This window comes from Artibeus jamaicensis, unplaced genomic scaffold (assembly GCF_021234435.1).
Source record: "Artibeus jamaicensis isolate MK-2021 breed Jamaican fruit bat unplaced genomic scaffold, CSHL_Jam_final contig_1410, whole genome shotgun sequence".
Lineage (NCBI taxonomy): Eukaryota > Metazoa > Chordata > Mammalia > Chiroptera > Phyllostomidae > Artibeus > Artibeus jamaicensis.
This window is the reverse complement of record NW_026521281.1, coordinates 1,026,979-1,049,586: the sequence shown is the minus strand read 5'-3', so window position 1 is coordinate 1,049,586 and position 22,608 is coordinate 1,026,979. Positions and strand designations below refer to the sequence as shown.

The 22,608-nt window shown below is 37.0% G+C and overlaps 1 protein-coding gene across 2 annotated transcripts in view; it reads left to right on the top strand.

Annotated features, from left to right (window-relative positions):
• Nucleotides 1-9,915, top strand: part of WNK3 (WNK lysine deficient protein kinase 3) — a 116,107-nt gene extending 106,192 nt beyond the window's left edge. For both annotated transcript variants that reach the window (XM_037153661.2, XM_053667574.1), the window contains exons 21-22: nucleotides 5,575-5,777; nucleotides 9,568-9,915. In XM_037153661.2, the coding sequence (XP_037009556.2) occupies nucleotides 5,575-5,777; nucleotides 9,568-9,897 (533 nt within the window). In that variant the 3' untranslated portion in view covers nucleotides 9,898-9,915. The remainder of the gene's footprint in view (nucleotides 1-5,574; nucleotides 5,778-9,567) is intronic.
• The last annotated feature ends 12,693 nt before the right edge of the window (nucleotides 9,916-22,608 follow it).

Here is a 22,608-nt window from a genome sequence, read left to right as displayed (position 1 = left end):
GGAACACTGCTGGCTTCGAAGATGGAGGAAGAGGGTCACAAACTGAAGAATGTAGGCAGCCCCTGGAATGTGGAAAAGACCTGGAAAGAGATCTCTAAAGCTCCTGGAAGGACAGAGCAGCCCTGTAAATACCTTGATTGTACCACAGTAAGACCCATGTCAGACTTCTAACCTACAGAACTATAAAATAAAAAGTTTGAGTTGTTTTAAGCCACTAGTCTGTGGTAATCAGTTACAGCAAAAGTAGAAAATGAACACAGAACTCAAAAACAGGAAATCTGCTTTGATGAGCCACAGAGAGATTGAAGTGAAAAACAGACTTTCTTGGAGGGCACCTTTAGAGGTTTTATAACAAAAGCATGTGGATATTTAAACTAATGCTCTACAGTGGGTTGCTATACTTTATTTTGTTTTGTTCCCAAAGGACTTACTCATTTTATTTTTTAATTGTGTAATTTATTTTTAAGGTATATTTTATTGATGTTGCTATTATAGTTGTCCCATTGTTTTCTACCCTTTATTCCCCTCTGACCTGTAGTCCCCCTTACCTAAGTTCATGTCCATGGGTCATTCATATAAGTTCTTTGGCTTCTCCATCTCCCACACTATTCTTAACCTCTGCTGTCTATTTTGTACCTACCAGTTACGCTTCTTATTCCCTGTACCTTTTTCCCCATTTCCCCCTCCCCCTCCCCACTGATAACCCTCCATGTGATCTTCATTTCTGTGATTCTGTTCTTGTTCTATTGTTTGCTTAGTTTGTTTTTGTTTTTAGACTCAGTTTTATTTTATTTTAAATTTAAATTCAATTTAGAGAGGGGAAAAGAGAGGGGGAGAAATACCTATCTATTGCCTCTAGTATGCATCCTGACTGGGAATTGAACCCACTACCCAGGCATGTGCCCTGAACAGGAATTGAACTGGTTACCTTTTGCTTTGTAGAAAGGTACCCAGTGAACAGGGCCACGCTGTCCAGGGCTGGTATTCTTTATTTTAGCCAGTGTACTAGGTGTGTGGTGGTATAACCTGGTGGGTTTAATTTTTATTTCCCTAGTGGTTAGTGACATCAAACATCTTTTTCTTGTGCTTATTAGCAATTCGTGTATCTTTTTCGTGAAGTGCCTACACATACATGTCTTTTGCCTTTTTTTGTATCCTGTTTTTCAGAAGGATTTATGAAGTGCTGGTATTAATTCTTCCTTAAATCTTTGGTAGAATTAAACAGTAAAGCCATCCGGGTCTTGGTGTTGTATGTTGGAAAGTTTAAAAACATTAATTCATTCCTTTTGCTTGTTAAAGGTCTATTAAGATTTTCTCTTTTCTTATTTCTAGATTTCATATAGAAATCTGACTTTTTCATCTAAGTTACCTAATTCATTGCCATACAGTTCTTCATAATATTCTTATCATCCTTTTTACTTGTGTAACATTTGTAATAGTTCCCCCAGTTCTATTTTGATTTTAGTAATGGGAATCTTCTCTCTTTTTTCCTTGGTCAGTCTAGGTAAAGGTTTGTCAATTTTGTTGATCTTTTCAAAGAATCAACTTTTGGTTTCATTGATTCTGTATTGATTTTTCTATTCTCTATTTCATTTGTTTTCATTCCAATCTTTATTATTGACTTCCTCCTACTTGCTTTAAGTGTAGATTACTGTTTTCTAATTCCTCATTCTAAAATCTCCATACCTAAAAACATTGAGTTTTATCAATTTAATTATGTATGTAGTATTGATGTAAGAAATGTCCAGACACATAAAGAATTTTACTAAAAAGTTTATTGGAGCCCAAACTGATGACAGTTTCTGAGAAGCAAGATCCAAAATGATCCAGAGAACATTTCTTTAGTTCCTTTTATGCATTTGAAAATAAGGAGGGAACATAAGGAAAATTATCTGAAGGTGGGAGAAAGCAAGGCAGGGATTGGGTCATAGGATAGTTAAGATTATGTGCTGTCTTTCAGGGTGGTTATGCCTTTGAGTGGTATTATTTCTGACATTTCAAAGCTGTGTTAACCTGGATGTACAAGAACAATGGATAGGGACTGCTTGAAAACATTTCACTGAAGAAGTTACAGGCCTGGTGTGTGACTACTCACCATGATCTGCCCAGAACACATGTTAAGAAGCACTGCCTTGCCCTGCAGGGTATCTCAGTGATTGGAGTGGCTTCCCATACACCAAAACTTCATGGGTTCAATCTCCAACCAGGGTGCATACCTAAGTTGCAGGTTCAATATCTTGTCAGGGAGCATATAGGAGGCAAGTGAGCAATTATTTCTCTCTCACATTGATATCTCTGTCTACCCCCCTTCCAATCAATAAAAATGTCTTGGAATGAGGATTAAAAAACTTTTTTTAAAGAAGCACTGTCTTAACATATATAGAGGGGTTCACACCCATCCTTTCCTGCCCACAATTAATGCCCAATCTGTGACCAATGTGAACCGATGCATGCTATTGCAATGTAATGGCATCCACAATGTAGGTGTGTAGTTACTTTAAAACATGAGCATTATGCTACATTGTTCAGGAAAGAGAACATAGCAGGCACAAAGACTGCTATCTTTAAGAAAGCTCTGCTTCCAACAAGTTTGCCCCCGGCTGATATGTATGAACTTGGTTTCACTCTCTTCCCTAGCTGATTAATGTAGTTCACTTTGCCTAAATTGTTGGTACAAATAATGTGATTTATGCTGAACACCTGCTTTCCTTTGTAGAGTCTGGAATTTTGGTACATGCTAGTTGGAAGGTGACTAAATGACTAATTCCCAATAAAAACCTTAGGCACTGAGTCTCTAATGGCCAGAAACTTGTACGTTAATGTCCTGCATTTTTTGTTGCTGTGAGAAAGGAGTGTGCTCAAGTGTGCCCATTCACAATAGGAAGAGAGCATAAGGAAATCTATGGAAGAATTTTTCTATATTCCCATGTCTTTTTTCCTTGCCCATCCTATCATGTATCCTTACTTTATAATAAATTTAGCTGTGTATACGACTATATGCTAAGATCTATGAGATCTTCTATTGAATTCATAAATCTGTGTCTGGTTTGGGGGATGCTGAAACATAATAACATTACATAAATTCAATTCTCTGAACAACTCTAAGGTAGGTAGAACTTAGTTCCTGTCTCTTATAAGTGAGGAGACTCAAGTTAGTGAGGTTAGGCAACTTCCCTAGGAACTAGGTTCATAAGAGAGGGAATCCATGTAAGTCTGAGTCCAAAACCTTAGCTTTTTACTGTTAGTCTGCATTGCCTCCCAGTACCACAAGTTGTGTTTGCAGTGGGTTGAGAGGAGGCAATGGAAGATCGTGAAGGGTAATAGTGGACTGAGACTGCTTCATACAAGAGGTAGATTTGACTTGGTCTTGAAGGATAAATGGACAGACAGTATTAAAGTTGATGGAGTGGGAAGAGTATTTTTAATAGAAATGCATGGTATAAAGGCATGAAATGGTAAAATGCAAGAGTTATTTGGGAGAAAGGAATGTATTACTTGAGTGAAATGGAGGGTTTACAGTAGGTTTTTTTCCCCCATACTTAAAAATAAATTTTGGGGCAGCAGGAACTGGAGGCAGCTTGCTTTCTACTATGGCTAAATCCATAAAAACTGGGATATTTGAAAGAACTTCCCATTAAGATGGCGGCATAGGTAAACACAGCTTGCCTCCTCACACAACCACATCAAAATTACAATGAAACGGTACAACAGCCATCACTCAGAGCCCTCAGAAATCTAGTTGAATGGAAGTGTGACAACTATGGAATTAAAGAAACGATATCCATCCAGACTGGTAGGAGGGGCGGAGACACTGAACAGGCTGGTCCCACAATCATGTGTGATGGATAAAAATTCAGGTGGGTCCTGACTGGTGTGACTCAGTGGACTGAGTGCTGGCCTGTGAACTAAAGGGTCTCCAGTTTGATTCCCACTCAGGGCACATGCCTGGGTTGCAGACAAGGTACCCAGTAGTGGGCTCTTGAAAGGCAACCACACATTGATGTTTCTGTGTCTCTTTTCCTTCTTTCCCCTTTCTCTAAAAATAAATAAGTAATCTATTTTTGAGTGGGAAATCTTGGGAGTGAGGAGTCCCAAGATAAAACTATGCACATTAGTCTATTTAATCCTCATAACAAACCAGTAAAGGATATTCTGTTTTTACCCACACTTTACTGATGAGCTTGGTTAGGTACCTTGTTCATGGCGAATTTAAATGAATGACATTCAAACTTAGTTCTATGCAACAAATTTTTTAGAACGCAAAGGAAAAAAGCACAAAAATACTTCTTAAGAAAGCCTATGTGGGCAAAAAAAATGCTGGCAGTAATATGTATATATTTTTCTGGCTGTCTTCTTTATACTCCTACCCACTGACATTTTTCCAGGGTAAGACTACAACACAAAGGCTGTAGCTCCAAAGTCTTCCCAACATTGCTGTGCCATTTTGTCCATCACTGAAGTTGGCAGAGAATTAAATGAATGTGCTGAGATATAACAGGAAAAAGTGATGTTTTTTTAAATATATTGGTCTTTTCTTAAAAGTTTTTATTTATTTATTTTTAAACTGAGAGGAAGGGAGGGAGAAAGTGACGGAGAAAAACATCAGTGTGTGGTTGCCTCTCGCACATCCCCTACTGGCGGCCTGTTCCACAACCCAGGCATGTGCCCTGACTCGAAATGGAACCTGTGATCTTCTTGTTTGCAGTTGGCACTCAATCTGCTAAGCCATACCAGCCACAGAAAAAAGTGGTATTTTTATTACAGGCTGATTAGTGTGTCTTTGGGTTTTAAGTCTCAGAAAAGTAGGAATTCCAACCAGATTGGTATGTCAGTTTGGAATGTCATGGTTGCCCTAAATTAGTAAACATTATTTTTATAAAACTTTTGTATATGTGAATATGTTCCAATTAATTCATTAAACTCTTCTTAAGCTGTTTTTACTGTTATTTAAATTTAATATTTAATCTTCTAAAATCTAAGCTTTCAGTATTGCAGGGTTCTTAGACCCCATGAAGCTCGCAGACTACATGTATCTTTGTTTCTGCTATCTAGATACACATCTTTTTATCCATAACAAACAGAAATGTCAGTTAAAAAATTAAATGAGATTCTAGTTTTCTGAAGCTTACTGCAAGTCAGTAAGGTATACTGAATTGACAGAAAGTTTTTCTGGGCCTCATTTTCTTGTTATAAAACACGTGGTTTGGATTAGATTTCTAAGGTTCTTTCTACTTTTAACATTATGAGATTTTTAAAAACTCTTCTAAATATCTATTTTAGCAAACTGATGAAAATAGTAGGGTTGATGGTAATTTTAAGAGATACTATTTATTGTCTTTGATTTATACCTAAGGTGACCATGTAACCTGCCATCCAAACAAGAGGAAACTTTTGCTAGTGAAAGTAGTACTGTTAGTGATTAACTAATCCAGGACAACAGCCTTAAACCAGAACTTCCCCAGCTAAACTAGAATGTCTGGTTATCCTCTCTGTCAGTTGCATTGCTGTCCCAGGAAGATTATTTATTCATCAGTTTTAATGCCTTTTCATGGTTTCCCTGTTTTTTTCTTATAGACCCACTATGTGTGGAGAGTAATACAACATCATGCCAGCAACCTTCAGCTAGTAAAAAAGGGATGTTCACAGATGACTTACACAAACTGGTGGATGACTGGACAAAGGAAACAGTAGGAAATTCTCTTATTAAGCCAAGTTTAAACCAACTTAAGCAGAGTCAACACAAGTTAGAGACAGATAACTGGAACAAAGTACATGAAGTAAGTTGTTTATACCCAATCCTCTTTATTTTATAAGAATTAAAATCATCAAAATCGATTCGCTTAGGCATAAGGTTACAGTTACCATTGACAGTGATGTGACTTGACAGCATATTGACTTTTATCCTTGTCTAGATTTATTATGTCTTTAAAGAAATTATCTTTTAGACCAGGGGTTAGCAAACTTTTTCTGGGAAATTGTAATTGTGTTCAAGCTTTGGGGTTGCAACTGCTCAACTCAACATTATAGTTCAAAAGCAGCTATAGGTGATACCTAAATAATATGTGTGGCTTCGTTTCATCATAATTCAGTTTGCAAAAAGTGGTGGCAGGACTTAGCTTGCTGACCCCTGTTTTAGACTATATATCTTTAAAAAGTCAAATATCAAAAAAGCAAGCATCTGGAGTGAGGGTTAGCTAATTCCATCCTGTGGTAAAAGAAGAATTTGGGTTTTCAGAAGAAGCTACCTTATGGTATATATACATCAGCATTCTTAGAGCCAATAAATTACCTTATTCAGTGTCAAAAACAATTGTAACACTAAGCTGGAAGGTTTTAAAAGACATCTTAAGTTTGTGGACACAATACCTACTTAATTGCATATGGCCTTATCCAGGTATACATGCAGTTGAAATGCAGAAAAATGTCCACCGTGAATTCTGGAGTGGAGAGAACAGAGTCTCACAGAATATATGTGTGCGTGTGTATAGTATTTGTGTATAATTGCATATATTAGATATATGTGTATATGCATAGGAATAAGAAAAACCATTAACAGTACCATAAACAGTATGCCGGATGGTGGGATGTGGGCCTTATTTAATTTGTACTTTTCTGTGTTCGAAGTTTTAAAGTATCATTTTTTCACAATTTCTAAATCTGTTAAAATGTGAATCAGGGCTTCGAATCTGTACCCTCATTATTGAAAAAGATACATGTGTGTTTGTGTGTTATGTCTGTGTGTATATACAGTCATTACATATAGTTTGGTAAAGAGTCTGAAGATACATTTAGTGTTAACATTGAATAAAAATTTTCAAACGCCTAGATTTCTCAAACTACTAGTAAACAGAGTATATGCTTTTGGGGGCGCTGTATGTTTATCTTAACTCCTGGCACCTATTTATTTATATAGATAGTATTACTATTTTAAAAATTGGAAGGCTTTAGAGGCAAATTTCAAAGCATAAATACATTTGTGCTGCCATTCAGACATCTCAGTACTCTGTGAATGGAGGCTTTTGTTGACTAGCAGTGGGAGGGTGGTTAATTGCAGTGTAATGGGGAATATTTGAAGGAAGAGTCAGCAGAAATAGGAGTAAGAAGAAAGTTGGCGAAGGTCTTTAAACAGACGTAGGTTCTGGTGTCAGCTTAGTCATTTACTAGTTGAGTGACTTTAGACAAATCATTTGTGCCTCAGTTTTCATGTTTTTAAAACAGGGGTAATACCTATCTGCCTTGCAGGGTTGTTGTGAGGATTAAATGATGTAACACCTATAAAGTACATAGCACATGATAGTACCCTATATGGTAATTATTTTTAGATTCAGTTGCTTATATCTTTGTGTGTGTGGAGAGCCCGTTTCACTATCAGATGTTCTTGCATGTTACTGTTCTGTAGCCTTACTTTGAAAATGTTGCACATTTATGTCCCAGGTCCTTTAACTGTGTCAAGCTGTCTACTAGGCACTGAGTTAATGAGCAAGAATAAGCATGTTCCCTATTCTCATAGAACTTTATACTGTGGTGGGACAGTTAGATGTGAGTAGACTTATTGTATAAATAAATATAAAATTGCTATTGTAATAAGGACTACACAGAGATACAACAGTAAGGGACATTTGACCTAGTAAAGGGAAGTCAAAGAAAGCTTCCCTGAAAAAGTGATGGCTGAGCAGAGATCATAAGGATGAGTAGGTGATAACTGGGTGAAAGGAGGAGGGAATATGATTGCAAGCAGAAATGGACAGCATGTGCAAAAGCACTGTGTGGGGAAAGGGAGCACGAAGGGACTGAAAGTAGGCCAGTTTGGCTTAAGTGAAAGAGAGCAGAGAAGAGGTGGTGCACAGTCAATCTAAGGAGGTAGGTAGTCTTAAGAGTGATAATGATAAGGAACTTTGTCTTTATTTTGTGGAAGATGGATAGACATTGAAGTCTTAGGGTCGCCATGATCAGATTGGCTTTTGGAAAAGATCACTCGGACTTAAAGCATGAAACAAGGATATTGGGGCTAAGGGTAGATGTTGATAGAGCAATTAAGATTTAGCCACAATAGTTCAGAAAAAGAGAAGTTGAGATAGAAAGAAGTGAACAGATTCCAAGAAATGTTTTAAGAGATAAAAATGGACCATTTTTAGTGTTGGAATGAAGGTGTGGCAGAGGGGAGGTGGCTTTCATCCTAGCATACCAGTCACCAAGATGGAGAGCAGGGGCAGGCAGTGTGTTTTGGTGGAAGAAAGACCACATGTTTGATTTTGGTCATTTGAATCTGACATGCTTCTGAAGTATCCAAGAGAAGTTAGGTATAATAGGTCATATCCAATTCATTCTTTTCAAAATAAAAGTCACATTGTTATTATTTGTAAAATAATGTTTGTTATATACACGTGCTGTTTTCAATCAGAAGTATTTAATATTTTAAAGATTTAATTTATTATTTATTTGCAGAGAGAGGGGAAGGGAGGGAGAAAGAGAACGAGAGAGACGTTGATCAGCTGCCTCTTGCACACCCCCAACTGGGGAACCTGGCACACAACCTAGGCGGATGCCCTCTACCGGGAATCAAACCAGCAACCTTTTGGTTCGCAGGCCGTCACTCAGTCCACCCAGCCACTGCAGCCAGGGCTCAATTAAATTTTACTTGAACAGAACAAAAACAGTGATATGAAGAAGGGATTGCTGAAATGTAAATAAATGTTTTTTAACCTCAAGAGATAATTGTCATTTATTCTTGAGTCAAGCTCAATTACCCTAACTTTAGTTTGAAACTTGAGTTGAATGGGTTTTAGCTTGATCATTCAGTCTAGAAGAACTAAGCATTTGGGGCTGATATCAAGCTCTCCTTTAAGTGAGAATTACTTACTGCCATTAGACTTATTATTCCCATACACATAAGATTTCAGTGTACATATGCATAATTACAATACAGAATGATAAAAAGAGGCAGTCGGGAATGTATTTTCTCAATACTGCCCAAAACATAATCATCTTGAGTTTAAATTTCCAAAAATATAATAGAAATGTCAGAATTATTTGAGATAGTTAAGTAGAAGAGGGTAAGGTGGTGACATTTAGTAAGCACCTACTGTATGCCGGGCTCTTCCCCATGCCACATTATATCACTCTCTGTCTCGAAAAAATTATGTACTGTAGTAAGATGGGCTATTGTCTGTAGTGCTGAATAAGAGAGTGCAGAAGGAAATAGAAAAGTTGTGCTAGACTGAGGAAAGGAGACACTAAAATGAAGAGATTTTTTTAAGCAGGGGCCTTGGAGTTAGCTGGAACTATGTTCAAGTCTTCACCTATTAAGTTGCATAGTGTGTTTGTCAGGTGTTTACTAAATTCCAGCTTCTGTTTCCTCATCTGAAAACGCCTACCATGCACAGCAGTTATGAAGATGAAATGGATAAGGTATATAACCATGTTTAGCACACAGAATGGTGCTGCAAAAATGGTAGTCACTCATAGTAATAATGGAGTAGTTAGCCAAAAAGAATAGGAATGAATATAGGTGGATAAAAGCATCTGTCAAATAAACTGATCTTGTGTTTTTATTTTTGTTTTCATTAGAATACTCCGTCTACTCTGGGCTACACACCAACATGGATTTCTTCTCTGTCCCAAATCCGCGGAGCTGTCCCGACCTCTTTGCCACAAGGACTCCCACTCCCTTCGTTTCCTGGGCCATTGTCATCATACAGAATGCCCCCCGTTTGTCAGTATAATGCTGTGGGGGGGCCAGGGTATCCAGTACAGTGGGTAGGAATTTCAGGAGCACCACAACAGCCTTTAGTGATTCCTACCCAGCCTGGGGGACCGTTCCAGCTGGGGATGAGTTTGCAGGCGTTTCCAGCTTCATCAGCACAGAAGCCATCCGCTATTCCTCCTGGTCCCAAGTGAATCAGAGTAGGTGATGAAGAACAGGGAGATTTATTTTTCAGAAATATTTTGGGACACCTAAGATATTAAATTCTTCTTGGTTCTGCCATATTTTCCATCTTTGAGTTTATTTTCCACTGGTTTTTTTTTGGGGGGGGGGTTCTGATGTAGTGTTTGATATAGCTCATCATTCTGTAGAACTGTGCAGTTTGTACATAGAACACTGCACACAGAAATGGTTTTTTCACTTCAAATCCTATCCTTTTTGATACTTGATTTTTTAAAAATACTGTTGAGAATGCTTTAAATAAGCTCGGCTTGAGCATTACCATTTCCAGGACACTTTCCATGATTTGCTGAAAAGCTTCCATTTTTTTTACTGCTGCTGTCTGCAGCTGGATGATACTTTTCTTTAAAATGTATAAAAAACTATTTAAATTGATATTCCCCAAATGTGGACGAAGTGTGACCATCCAACAGCTGGAGTCTTACGGGATTCTTCACATGATTATCTTAGGTTTACCTTTCACAGAAGGCAGGGTAATGCTGCAGGAAACACTTTGGTATATAAAATTAGAATAAGTTTGTCAACCAATATAGAACACAAGCCCTTTTAAATGTGATTTTCTTCCCGTCGTCACAGCAATAGGAGTGAAGCTTTGTTTTAGGTGAGGCGGAAAGAAAGGAAAAAACAGAACTGTAACAGTTCCTTGATTCTGCAAATACTGTAGCTGTTTTAGGATTTTGTTAGTAATTCAAAGCAGCTATCTCCTTGTTTATCTTGTGCACACTACATTGTTTTTGAGCATCTGAGAGGCATTGGTTTGGCTTGCATTCTTTTGCAAGGGATATATTGCAGCTGAAAAGAATCTCATTTGTGGGGAATCTTTGTCCCCAAACTACTTGAATTCCCCTAAGAAAGAGGATTCAAGTTACACCTCTATTGACTCATTCTTCCGAAGTGAAATTTACTTGACACAGTAGGTTTTGTAGGTTTTACAACTTACACATGAAACACTGGCTTTACAGGGTTCTAAGAGATGTGGGGTATACACTGTCCTGCAGTGAAATAGTAGACCCTTGAAGTATACTATTTAAGTTGCCCTTACCTTTTTAGGTTTTTTTATTACCATTTTTAGTTGTTATAATTTCTAATTAGTATCTATAGCATCTTATTTCTAGATCTTAGATGATTTTGGAAGCCTCTTTAGAATCTGAGAGAGATATCACTGTCAAGTTGCACTTTACTGGGTTTTATCCAGTTTTAGGAGGGGAGGCAATGTCAAAATAAACACTTTCGGTTTTCAAGAAGGTTAACTATAATGATCTTAAAAGGCTGTTCACAGAGTTACTTAATGCTCAGTCTGTGAAACCCAAGTAGAATTCTTAAGTGATATTTATCGACCACTACATACACATATTTAAAATACTTACTTTTCCCTCTGATGATTTCAAGGTTGTTGGTAGCACTCATTTCCCTTAACAACAAGTTCTGTCTACTGGTACACATTCTAAACTATCACCCAACATTTCTGTTAACAGATTTTCCTCCATATTCTACTAAAAATTTTACCCCGTCAGCTTGTTAGGTAATGAAGAAAATTTAATAGGTGTTCTTTTTTTTTTTTTTTTTTTTGCACAGTTTCCTTTGAGATATTCAGTACCCTTTTTTCAAAAAAAAAACAATGTCTTATATTTTACCTGAGGTTCACACTCAACATCATAAAGATTCTGTCGCTATCATTTGGGGCATGTAGGGCAGCATTTTGAGAACTGCTGTTGGTAAGAGCCAAAGTTTCTTTTCCTAAAACACTCTAGTTTGGATGAGTCTTTCTAAATCTTATGTACAGATTCTTCAAATTTCTTCTACAGTATTGGTTTGCAAGTTGAAGTGATTTTAGGACATTAGTGTAATGCAAATGCTTGCATTCCAGTGTTTATTTTACCATGTATACAAAAACAATGTGCCTAAAACCTGTTAATTCTTTAAAACTGCTCGTTTCATTATAAGAGTTGGCTTTGTGTGATTAAATTGAGACTTATAACCTATAAAGTGAAAATGCTGCAGGTTTTAAGATCCCTTCTTCTGTAGTCACAATCCTTTTAGACAGCGTACCCCCAAGATGAAAAACGCTCCATGGATGACATGCACAGTTACATTTTTTCATGGCTGCTCCATATCACATGTCCCACATTTTGCCACCACCTGTTTTATGTATAATTCATCATTTGTTTGCCTGCAGACTTTTGCAGTGCCTTGTAATAATTAGAATCTTTTCAGATTTTTTGCTGGAAAGAAAAGTAGTCTCAAGTTCGAAGTTGGTGAATAATGTGCTGCTGTCTCCATGCTGACTGCAGTAGATGGGTGAACATATATGTTATGTATACATTATGTATATGTAATGTGTATAAGTTTAAAAATACAGAAAAACTGAGTTTGTGCAGAAATGAAGAAAACAGTGTTATTCACATCACTGTGGGTTTTCATTTAGGTTATTTTTTCCATCACTTAAATGTTTGATTCAGCATATAGTCACTTTGACTGTAAATATTGGCTAGTTTTCTATCTAGGGGTTTTGCATTATTTCATAACTTTTGCTAAATCATGTAATAGTGCAGTTTGCATCCTTGCTGAGGTACTTTTTCAACCCAGAAATAATTAGTTCTCGAGGTAAAGCTCAGAAATTCCCTTCTTACTTAACAAAGAACCTACTGTATAACAAGGGCCTTCTACCCATTCCCCCCTCAAAACAAAACATACAAACTATCATTTTCATTTTCCTTCTTGTAGAAGAGAAAAAGTTGTATTAAGCCATCCTGCTTGTAAATTTTATTGGGGGGGGGTGGTCTGTATGTCCATCCATCATGTTTACTTCTCAAAGTGCAAGTCTGATGCATAGTACTGTATCTCCGTATGTGGTAATGTGAGCATTTCATCATGAAATACCTGCTGCTATGTTTGTGAAGTTGGGTGTAACATCATAAGAACATGAAACCAGTATTGGTGTAGATCTAATGAAAATTACACTGTGTATATTTGTAGCAGTCCTGAATCTCTATTTAAGGTAATTTGCTGTAATATAAAAACTATCCATTCTGTTTTTCATCCTTTTCTTACGAATTTTATACTGAGCACGAACTCTAATGGCTTGACAGCAAAGTTATCTGTGAAAGTTTAAAAGGCACTTTTCCACTACGAATTTTAGATTGAGTGAAGAATGTATTGAGTGTACAGTATGATGGGATGTATCATTTTAGAACCCCAGAGTTAATTCCAATCCAGTTACTTTTGTTTATCTACCTCGTTTTAAGTGCTGTTTTAGGGTGCACAAGTAAACACTGCCTGTGAAACTTGCTTTTTTTTTTTCCTTGATTCTCAGTATTCTTAACAGGCTACAAACCTGTCCTGCCTCCTTGTCCCAGTATTAACTATAAGTTTGAGATGAGGGGGCCATCCCTCTGCCACCAATCTGTGTTTAAAGGATGAGAGCCGCGTGCCTCTGTGAAATAAGCTTTAGGAATTTGGGGATGGAGAGCAGAGAAATACACCCAGCTGGGGGCAATATAGGACTTAATTGTAGGAACTAGTTGTAAAATAAATGTTAAGAAAATACCTAAATTAGTCCAGTGCCTGTAACTTTGCATCTTTTATTAAAGATGCATTTCTTATCTGTGTGCCTAAAGGGCTATGGGTTGAAATTGTTTTAACTACCACAGTGAAATAGTTGACAAATCCTACAGCAATAGCCTGTCATTTAGCATATCAGCATACTGCTAGATATTTGCAGTGATCTTTTGTTACCTTAAAATAGCTGTATGCTTTCAGTTTATCCATTCTTTAAAGTTTATTGGAGGCATTGATTTTCTTCTTTGCTGTCTCTTCTGAGTGATGAAAATGATACATTCCTTTCCCCCCCAAAACACTCAGCAAATGTTTGTAAACCACATGTTCCTTGTTTCACATGTTTACTGTGTGTAACACGACAGCACATTTAATGGTAGTAAATACTGTATTTCAGGCTTCATGCAGAAGTACACTCTTGAGGTATATTTTTACCATCAGTTTGGGAGTTAGTTTTTAATCTCTTTGGATCAGAAAAACTTGAGATATTTGAAATAATATGCAGGTCATTTTCTAGAATACATTGTTCATATTTCATTCTACAGTTTACTGGGGACTTGCTTCCCACCCCACCCCCTTGTTTTCAAAGATGAAACAGAAAAGGAGGGTGGTATAGAAAAGGCCAATGATTTGGTCAATGTAATTTCTGGGATTGAATTTTTAAAACAATACCGACTGTAATACAGTGACAGTCAAACGTGCTAAAATCCTTTGAAGTGAAATTATGAAAAATTTTTTTCTTCCCTGGTCTGTAAGAGCATGAAAGTTTCATGGAGCCAAATGCATTCAGATCACCCTGGAAACAGTTGTATGTGAAGGATGAACACAAACATTGGTCATGTTTTGATAGTTAACTAGGTTTCAATGAAGTTATTTTAAACTGAGATGGCTAAAAGAGTGTATAAAATAGCAGTTCCCATTCTGGAAGTTTTTCTTTCTTTCTTTCTTTCTTTTTTTTTTTTTTTCCAAGAAACCAAGGAAGAAGAAAGGTGCTTCTCCCTCTCTCTTGCTCTCTGACTCAGGTGGCATCTCTTTCATGGCTCTGGCCCAAAAACCTTTCTCCTGTGGTCACATTATGTATGACCCTAGCTTCTGGACTCCATCAATACCACCCCTTCTTTTTGTTTAAATCCTCACCAGAGGATATGCTCATGATTTCAGAGAGTGGAAGGGGGAAAATGAGAGAGAGAAAGAAACATTGATTGGCTGCCTCCTGTTGTAGGTCCCCTGACCAGGAATCAAATCTGCAAAATTTTGGTGGGCCGGACGATGTTCCAACCAACCGAGCCACCTGGCCAGGGCTAGAAGGTTTTCTTTTAGTTAACAATAAAAATTAAAAAGGCTGAAAGTCAAGCAAGAAGGGAAGAGGGAAACTGGGCTTTTGAGTAAAAAAGTGTGCCGGTGTAAAATAAACTCCTAAATGCGTGCTTGTCATCCTTCTAGTTTTTTTTTTTCCCAAGTTGCATTTGTTTTTCATATCTTAAGGTTTCCAACTGAGATTTGTGGTCCAGAACATACCCTCAGCAGAAATAGTGACTGATCAGAAAGTGCAGTTGTTCAAGGTCTGTCATGCTCAATCACATAAAGCTTTGTTTGATATGAATATTAAGCATGTAGACCTAGTACAGCATGGGAGCCACTCAGGAAGTTTATGCAATTAATAGACTTTCATGCATAGTTTACTGTGAAGTATGCAGAATTTCAGTCACTTCTCTACATTTAACATTTAGTTGTATATGTGAACTCTCTTAATTGGGGAATGTAGCATTATATAGAATGTTGTTAATTTTAATCCTTGACGTTAACTTTTTTCTTCGGGTTTTTTTTTTGGGGGGGAGGGGTGGTTAAATCAAGTGATCTGCCTTTAGGCAGTTGTCTTATTTTGGGTCTTTGAAACTGATTTTTATTTCATTTGTACCCAACCATTGTTAAGTATTTTGTTTCCTGGAAATTATGTTTTGAAACAGAAAATAAAGGCTGTGATAAAATGAGTATGTCATCTTATTAAAATGCTGTCATAGTCAATGCACTCATTTGGCTTAAATTGATTCATTTACCAACTGTAATTTAGCAGATTTTTAAAAATTTAGTCTCATAGATTATGCTGGCTGAACAAACTAGCCAAGTTTTACTCTTCATTTGTAGCCCCAGCAGATTTTTGAGTTCTTTTCCACACTTGGTCAATGAGTGATAATTGTCTGTCACTCTGATTTACTGAGTGCTTAATGTGTTAGCTAGGCTTCTACCACATTTTATTTCATAAAACAATCCTATAAACTATGTCTGTTACTATCTACACTTTACAGAGAAAGTTTTAGGATCAGAGAGATTAAAGAACTTACCAAGGTAACACAGCTAATAACCTGTGAAGCCTGGATCCAAATCCAGGTCTGTCTGACTCCAGAGCTCATGGAAAAACCCCTGGGCCATACTCTCAGATGTACTGTGTGAAAATAATACAAATAGATGTATAATACATTTTCACGAAATTATTGGAACTAGTATATACTCTATATATCTTACATGAGATTATATCTAGTACTTGTTATGTAATTTTAGGAATAGAAGTATATGTGGTACAAGAAAGGATTCAAAATGTGCCCTCTGCACAAACTTATTAAGGAGAATTTAATTTCCTGTCATATTGACAGTACCATTCGCCTTCAGAAAAAAGTACATTTGGATATCTCCCTCCCACATCTCAATCACCACACTGTTGTGACTTTGGACTATATCAAATAAGGTCGGATCACTTGTTCCTTTGATATAGTTTAGGTGGAAATTTATGCATGTACTTATGCAAACAGCCGTGGAGGAAGAGTAAGAGGCCTACGAGAAATATTCAAGATTATGTAGGACTTCTTAATGTTTTAAAACGATTGCCTTCATTTATTAGCCCAGTGTCTCCGATTTCTATCTTATTGAGGACACAAGGTACTTAGTAGGACAGTCTTGGGCTTTTGGATTCTCAGACCTCTCAAACCTCCATTTTCCCAATGTACAATAAGATTGTATTATATGAGACAGGTAAAAGCAGCAACCCTGTCCCTAATTGGCTGAGTGTGCTTATTGATATGAATCTCTGGTGAGTTTCACACTAAACTTGTATTTGGGAAATCAGGCTGGTTTGGAAATAGGCCCTGATTCTTATTACAGTTAATATAGATAGCAGACCTGGATTTTTATTCTAGCTTTGTGAACTTCAGAAAAATTGCTTTAACTTCTCATCTTCAATTTCCTTAGCTGTAAAAAGGAGAACTGCATCAGGAAAGTGTTTGAAGACTAAATAGAAAAGCATATATAGGGCTTAGCACTTGGCATGTAGGCTTGGTCCAATAGTAATGACTGCTTAAGGGACCACACATATCACTATTTTAACAGAAAACAGTTATAAACGATTTACAACTAAGCCCAACCTGTGAGTCAACATGAGGTCTGTTGGTGGAAGAGATTAGGTATTGGCCTAAGAGGTGCAAGATGATGTAATAAAGTGAGGTTCAGAAGTGATAACACAACTCATTTAAAAGGTGCCATCATTAATGAGCAACACTAATAAAAGAATGAGATGACAAGTCTGACTAAGCAGTTTAGAAGTTGTCGAAGTAACAGTAGTTGGGGAAAAGAAGGTGGGTCCTTCGACAGGAATGAAGATAGAGATGAAGTACAGGTTGGATGATGGTTCAAACAGGATTAGAACCTTAAGATACACAGATACAGATTTGGAAAGGACTAGCTTACACACATGTTCCAAATGAAGAAATAGGCTGAGGAATTGAACCAGTATTTGTAAGGCTTCCCAATTCCCCCATTCTAGCTCACAGGTTCTCAACCCTGATTGTATATTAAAATCACCTGGGAAGCTATTACTAAAAACGGGTCCTAGCCCTGGCTGGTGTAGCTCAGTGGATTGAGCACGGGCCTGCAAACCAAAAGATTGCGCTTTGATTCCCAGTCAGGGCACGTGCCTGGGTTGCAGGCCAGTTCCCAGCAGGGGACGCATAAGAGGCAACCATATATTGATGTTTCTCTCCCTCTCTCCTTCCCTTCCCCTCTAAAGATAAATATAAAATCTTTTTTTTTAAAAAAAAGCTATTAGCAATGACACTGGAGGAAGAAGAAACAGAGTGATGAGGTAGAAGACATCAGTGAGTATAAAAGGCCATTTATTTCATTAAAGAAAAGTAATTTTTCTTATTAAAGTGTTTAATACATACAGAATATGTCAGACACAAAAATACGTCCGTGGAGTGGATATAATCTATAAAAAGCCACATAATGCACCAGCTGATTCACTTTACTCTGATCATATACTCACATGTACTGGTAACTGAATAAAAAATATTTATTTCTACATAAAAAATAAAATAACTAGGAATAAATTGAACCAAGGATATAAAACTAAGGATATAAAAGGATATAAAATTTTTCCTCTACTTGGAAAATTATGACACTGAAGAAATAAATGGAGGAAGATACTAAGTGGAAGCATATATTGTGCTCACGGATAGAAAGAATTAACATTAAAATGTCTACAATACCCAAAGCAATCTGTATTCAATGCAATTCCTTTCAATGTACCAACAGCGTATTTCACAGAACTAAAATATTCCAAAAATTTATATGTATCCACAAAAGACTCTGAGTAGTCACAGCAATGTTGGGAAAGAACAAACTTGGAGAAATTCACTACCTGATCTCAAACTATACTACAAGGCTATAGTAATCAAAACAGTATGGTACTGGCATGAAAACAGACACATAGATCAATGAACAGAATAGAGAGTCCAGAAATAAACCCACACCTCTATGGTCAATATTTGACAAAGGAGGCAAGAATATACAAAGGGTTAAAGAAGGTTTATTCAATGAATGGTGTTGGGAAAATTGGACAGATACATGTAAAAACTGAAACTAGAACACCTTATACCATACACAAGAATAAACTCAAATGGATTAAATACTTAAATGTTAGACTTCAAACCATAAAAATCCTAGAAGAAAACACTAGCAGTAATATCTTGGACATTTTTTATAGCAGTATGTTTTCTGATATATCACTTCAGGCAATGGAAACAAAAGAAAAAATAAACAGATGTGACTATATAAAACTAAAAGTTTTTGCACAGCAAAGAAAACCATTAACAAAATGAAAAGAAAATCCATTGAATGGGAGGACATATATGCCAACAATGATACATCTGATAAGGGGTTAATATCCAAAATTTATAAAGAACTTATAAAACTCAACATCAAAACCCCCCTCCAAAACATTCCAATTAAAAAAGGGACAAATGACCTGAATAGACACTTCTCCAAAGAGGACATATAGATGACTAATAGAAATATGAAAAGATGGTCAATCACTAATAATCAGTGAAATGCAAATTAAAACCACAATGAGATATCATTTCACTGCTGTTAAAATGGCTATCATCAATAAATAAACAAATAATGAGTGCTGGCAAGGATGTGGAGAAAAGGGAACCCTAGTGCACTGTTGGTGGGAATGCAGACTGGTGCAGCCACTGTGGAAGGCAGCATGGAGATAACTTAAAAAATTAAAAATGATCCCTGGCTGGCGTAGCTCAGTGGATTGAGTGCGGGCCTGCGAACCAGAGTATCGTGGTTCGATTCCCAGTCAGGGCATATGCCTGGGTTGCAGGCCAGTTCCTAGCAGGGGACGCATGAGAGGCAACCATACATTGATATTTCTCTACTACTCTTTCTCCCTCCCTTCCCCTCTCTTGAAAAATAAATAAATAAAATATTTTTTAAAAAATTAAAAATGGAACTACTTTATTACCCAGTGACTCCACTTCTGGGAATACATCTGAAGGAACTCACAACAGTAAAGAACATATGCACCCCTATGTTCATTGCAGCATTATTTACAAAAGCCAAGATTTGGAAGCAGTTCAAGTGCCCATCAGTAGCTGAGTGATAAAAAAAGAAGCTGTTGTACATTTACACAATGAAATACTACTGAGATGTAAAAGAGAAGAAAAGCTTACCTTTCGTGACAGCATGGGTGGACCTGGAGACTATTATACTAAGTGAAATAAGCCAGTCAGTGAAAGATAAATATTAAATGATTTTACTTAGATGTAGAATCTAATGAACAAAATAAACTAACAAAAAATACAGAAGCAGAGTCATGGATACAGGGAACAGACTGACAGCTGTCAGAGGGGATGGTATAGAGGAGCTGGGTGAAAAAGATGAAAGTATTAAGCAAAACAAAACAAAAAAACCCCCAAAATTCATAGAACAATAGTATGGCGATTACCAGAGGGAAAAGGGGCGGAGGAAGTAGGAGAGGGTAAAGGGGGGATAAATGGTGACAAAAGGAGACTTGACTTGGGGTGGTGAACACACAATACAATATATAGAATTTACCTCTGAAACCTGTAATTTTATTAACCAATGTCACCCCAGTAAATTTAATAGAAAAATTTTAAAGTTCACATAGCCATAATACTATTATCAGATCAAGAAATAATAATTTCTTAGCATAATGAAATGTCCAGTGAGTGTTCATATTTGTCTCATAAATTCTTCTGTATAGTTTGTGTTCAAATTAGAATCTAAATAAGTTCCATTCTTTGGAACTGATTGATGTGTCTCTTCAGTTCTTATAATTTATAGGTATCTCCTCAATCTTAATTTTTTTCCTTGCAATTTATTTGTTAAAGAAGCTGGATTGTTTGTCCTACAGAGTATGGTTAATATTTCACATGTTTTTATTGCCCCTGTATTTTCTGTTACATTAGTAATTAAAGCCAGAGGCCAGGAAAAAATTTAAAATAAAAATGCAGAATCTCAAGCCCTACCCAGGCCTGAGGAATCAATCTCGTGTTTTAAGATCTACTGGTGATTCACGTATTACAGTTTGAGAAGCACCAGGTCAAAATACAGGCTCAGAATCAGAAAACCTAGGTTAGAATCACTGCTGTATCACATACTCTATGACCATGGACAAACGGCCTCTGTGTATTTGTTTCCTCAACTGTGAGACAGGAATAACTGATTTCCCCCACTTCCACACTTCCATCCAACACATTCTCCAGAGAACAGCACAAGTAATCTTCTTAAAACATAAATCAGCTCATATTACTTCCTTGCTTAAAACCTTTCAGCAGTTTCCCTAGAACCATATCCAAGCTCTAACCATGACCCACAGGGCCCAGGCATGATTTGGCTCCTGAAACTCTGTAATCTCCTCTCTTCACAACCACATTAGTCTTTCTGTTTAGTTTCTGGAACACTCGAAGTTCTTTCTGGCCTCCAGACCTTTACAAGTGCTGTTTCACTGGAATGTTCCTGCCTCACGCCCCCATTCTCCCTACAGCCAGTTTTTGAGGAACGGACTTTAAAATAAGACCTCAAAAGGCTTCCCATGGCCACCTACCTAAAGCTGGTCTAATTTTTATTTTTCTATGACAGTACTCACTTTTTTCTCTCATAGCAAGTATCGATGAATACAACTGGGTTGGATTTTCTACAGTGTTAAGCTCTTATTATACTTGATAGGTTCACATATATTTGAGGAATGGAGTTCTGGAATGAAGTCCTGAGGAAAAAAATCTGTGATTGTCAGCATATAGAAGCATATACCATGCTCATGGATAGGAAGAACTAACATCATTAAAATGTCCATACTACCCAGAGCAAACTACAGATTCAATGCAATTCCTATCAAGCAGGCTGACAGCTATAGGGGGTTGGGTCAGGCAGAGCACTGGGAGATGGGTGGAGGGACTGAGCATAAAACAAAAAGACAAAAAGCACTGGCAGAATAGTCAGGGCACATACAAGGAGCAACCTATGAATGCATAAATGGGTGGAAGAGCATATCACTGTTTCTTTTTTTTTCTTTTTCTTTCTCTCCCTTCCTTCCTCCCTCCCTCCCTCCCTCCCTCCCTCCCTTCCTTCCTTCCTTCCTTCCTTCCCTCCCTCCCTCCCTCCCTCCCTCCCTCCCTTCCTTCCTTCCTTCCTTCCTTCCTTCCTTCCTCTCTCTCTTCCCTCTCTTTCTAAAAGCATTAAGTTTTAAAAATGCCCTTTCTTTGAAAAAAAAAACAGAGAAGGAAGTGTTTGATATGGATAACACTGTGGTGATTGCTGGGGTGTGGGGGAGATGAGTGGGGTGAATAAATAGTGATCGACAGAGAATCGACTTGGAGTGGTGAACACACAATACAGATGATGTATTGTAGAATTGTATACCTGCAATCTATATAATTTTGTTAACCAGTGGCGCCCCAATAAATTCAATTAAAAAAAAGATACTAGTGGTGTATTTCACAGAGCTAAAATAAAGATTCCAAAAATTTATATGGAACCACAAAAGACTTGACTTGGGGTGGTGAACACATAATACAATATACAGATGAAGTATTATAGAATTGTACATCTGAAACCTATATAATGTTATTAACCAATGTCATCCCAATAAATTCAATTTAAAAAAAAGTAAATAAAAGCTCCCCAGGTATAACTATGGTTAGGAGCCACTGTCTTTCTTTCCTTTACTAATCAAATGCCCTCCCTCTTTTTTTTGTGGACAAATGTTTATTTTTCTAGTGAAAAACAGTAATAGGAAAGAGTAGATAGAGACAGACTATATTTCCTTCTCAGACCAGTAAAGTGTTGGAATCTTAATAACACTGAATTTACATAATAGTTTACAAAAGCATTACAAACAAAAAGTAGATTTCCATCATTTTTATTATTTAGAAGAATATTAATATGGTGATTTTTAGTCAGTGTTAAACCTAGAACATTGCTTAAGCAATCACAGAAACTTTTAAAAGTTTAAAATATTTTCCCACTGTCCATGAAAACCCTACAGAACCAGCAGCTCAAGGCACAAGCAGAGTACATAAGTGACTAGCTCATCTCTCTCTGCAACTCATCCCCTGCGCATTCACCCAAAACATCTGGATTCTACTTGGACTACAAATGACAACTTAGTTCTAAAATAGTGTCTTTATTTTCAAAAAAATTAACCAATAGCCCTGGCTGGTGTAGCTCAGTGGATTGAGCATGGGCCTGTGAAGCAAAGGGTCCTCATTCAATTCCCAGTCAGGGCACATGCCTGGGTTGCAGGCCAG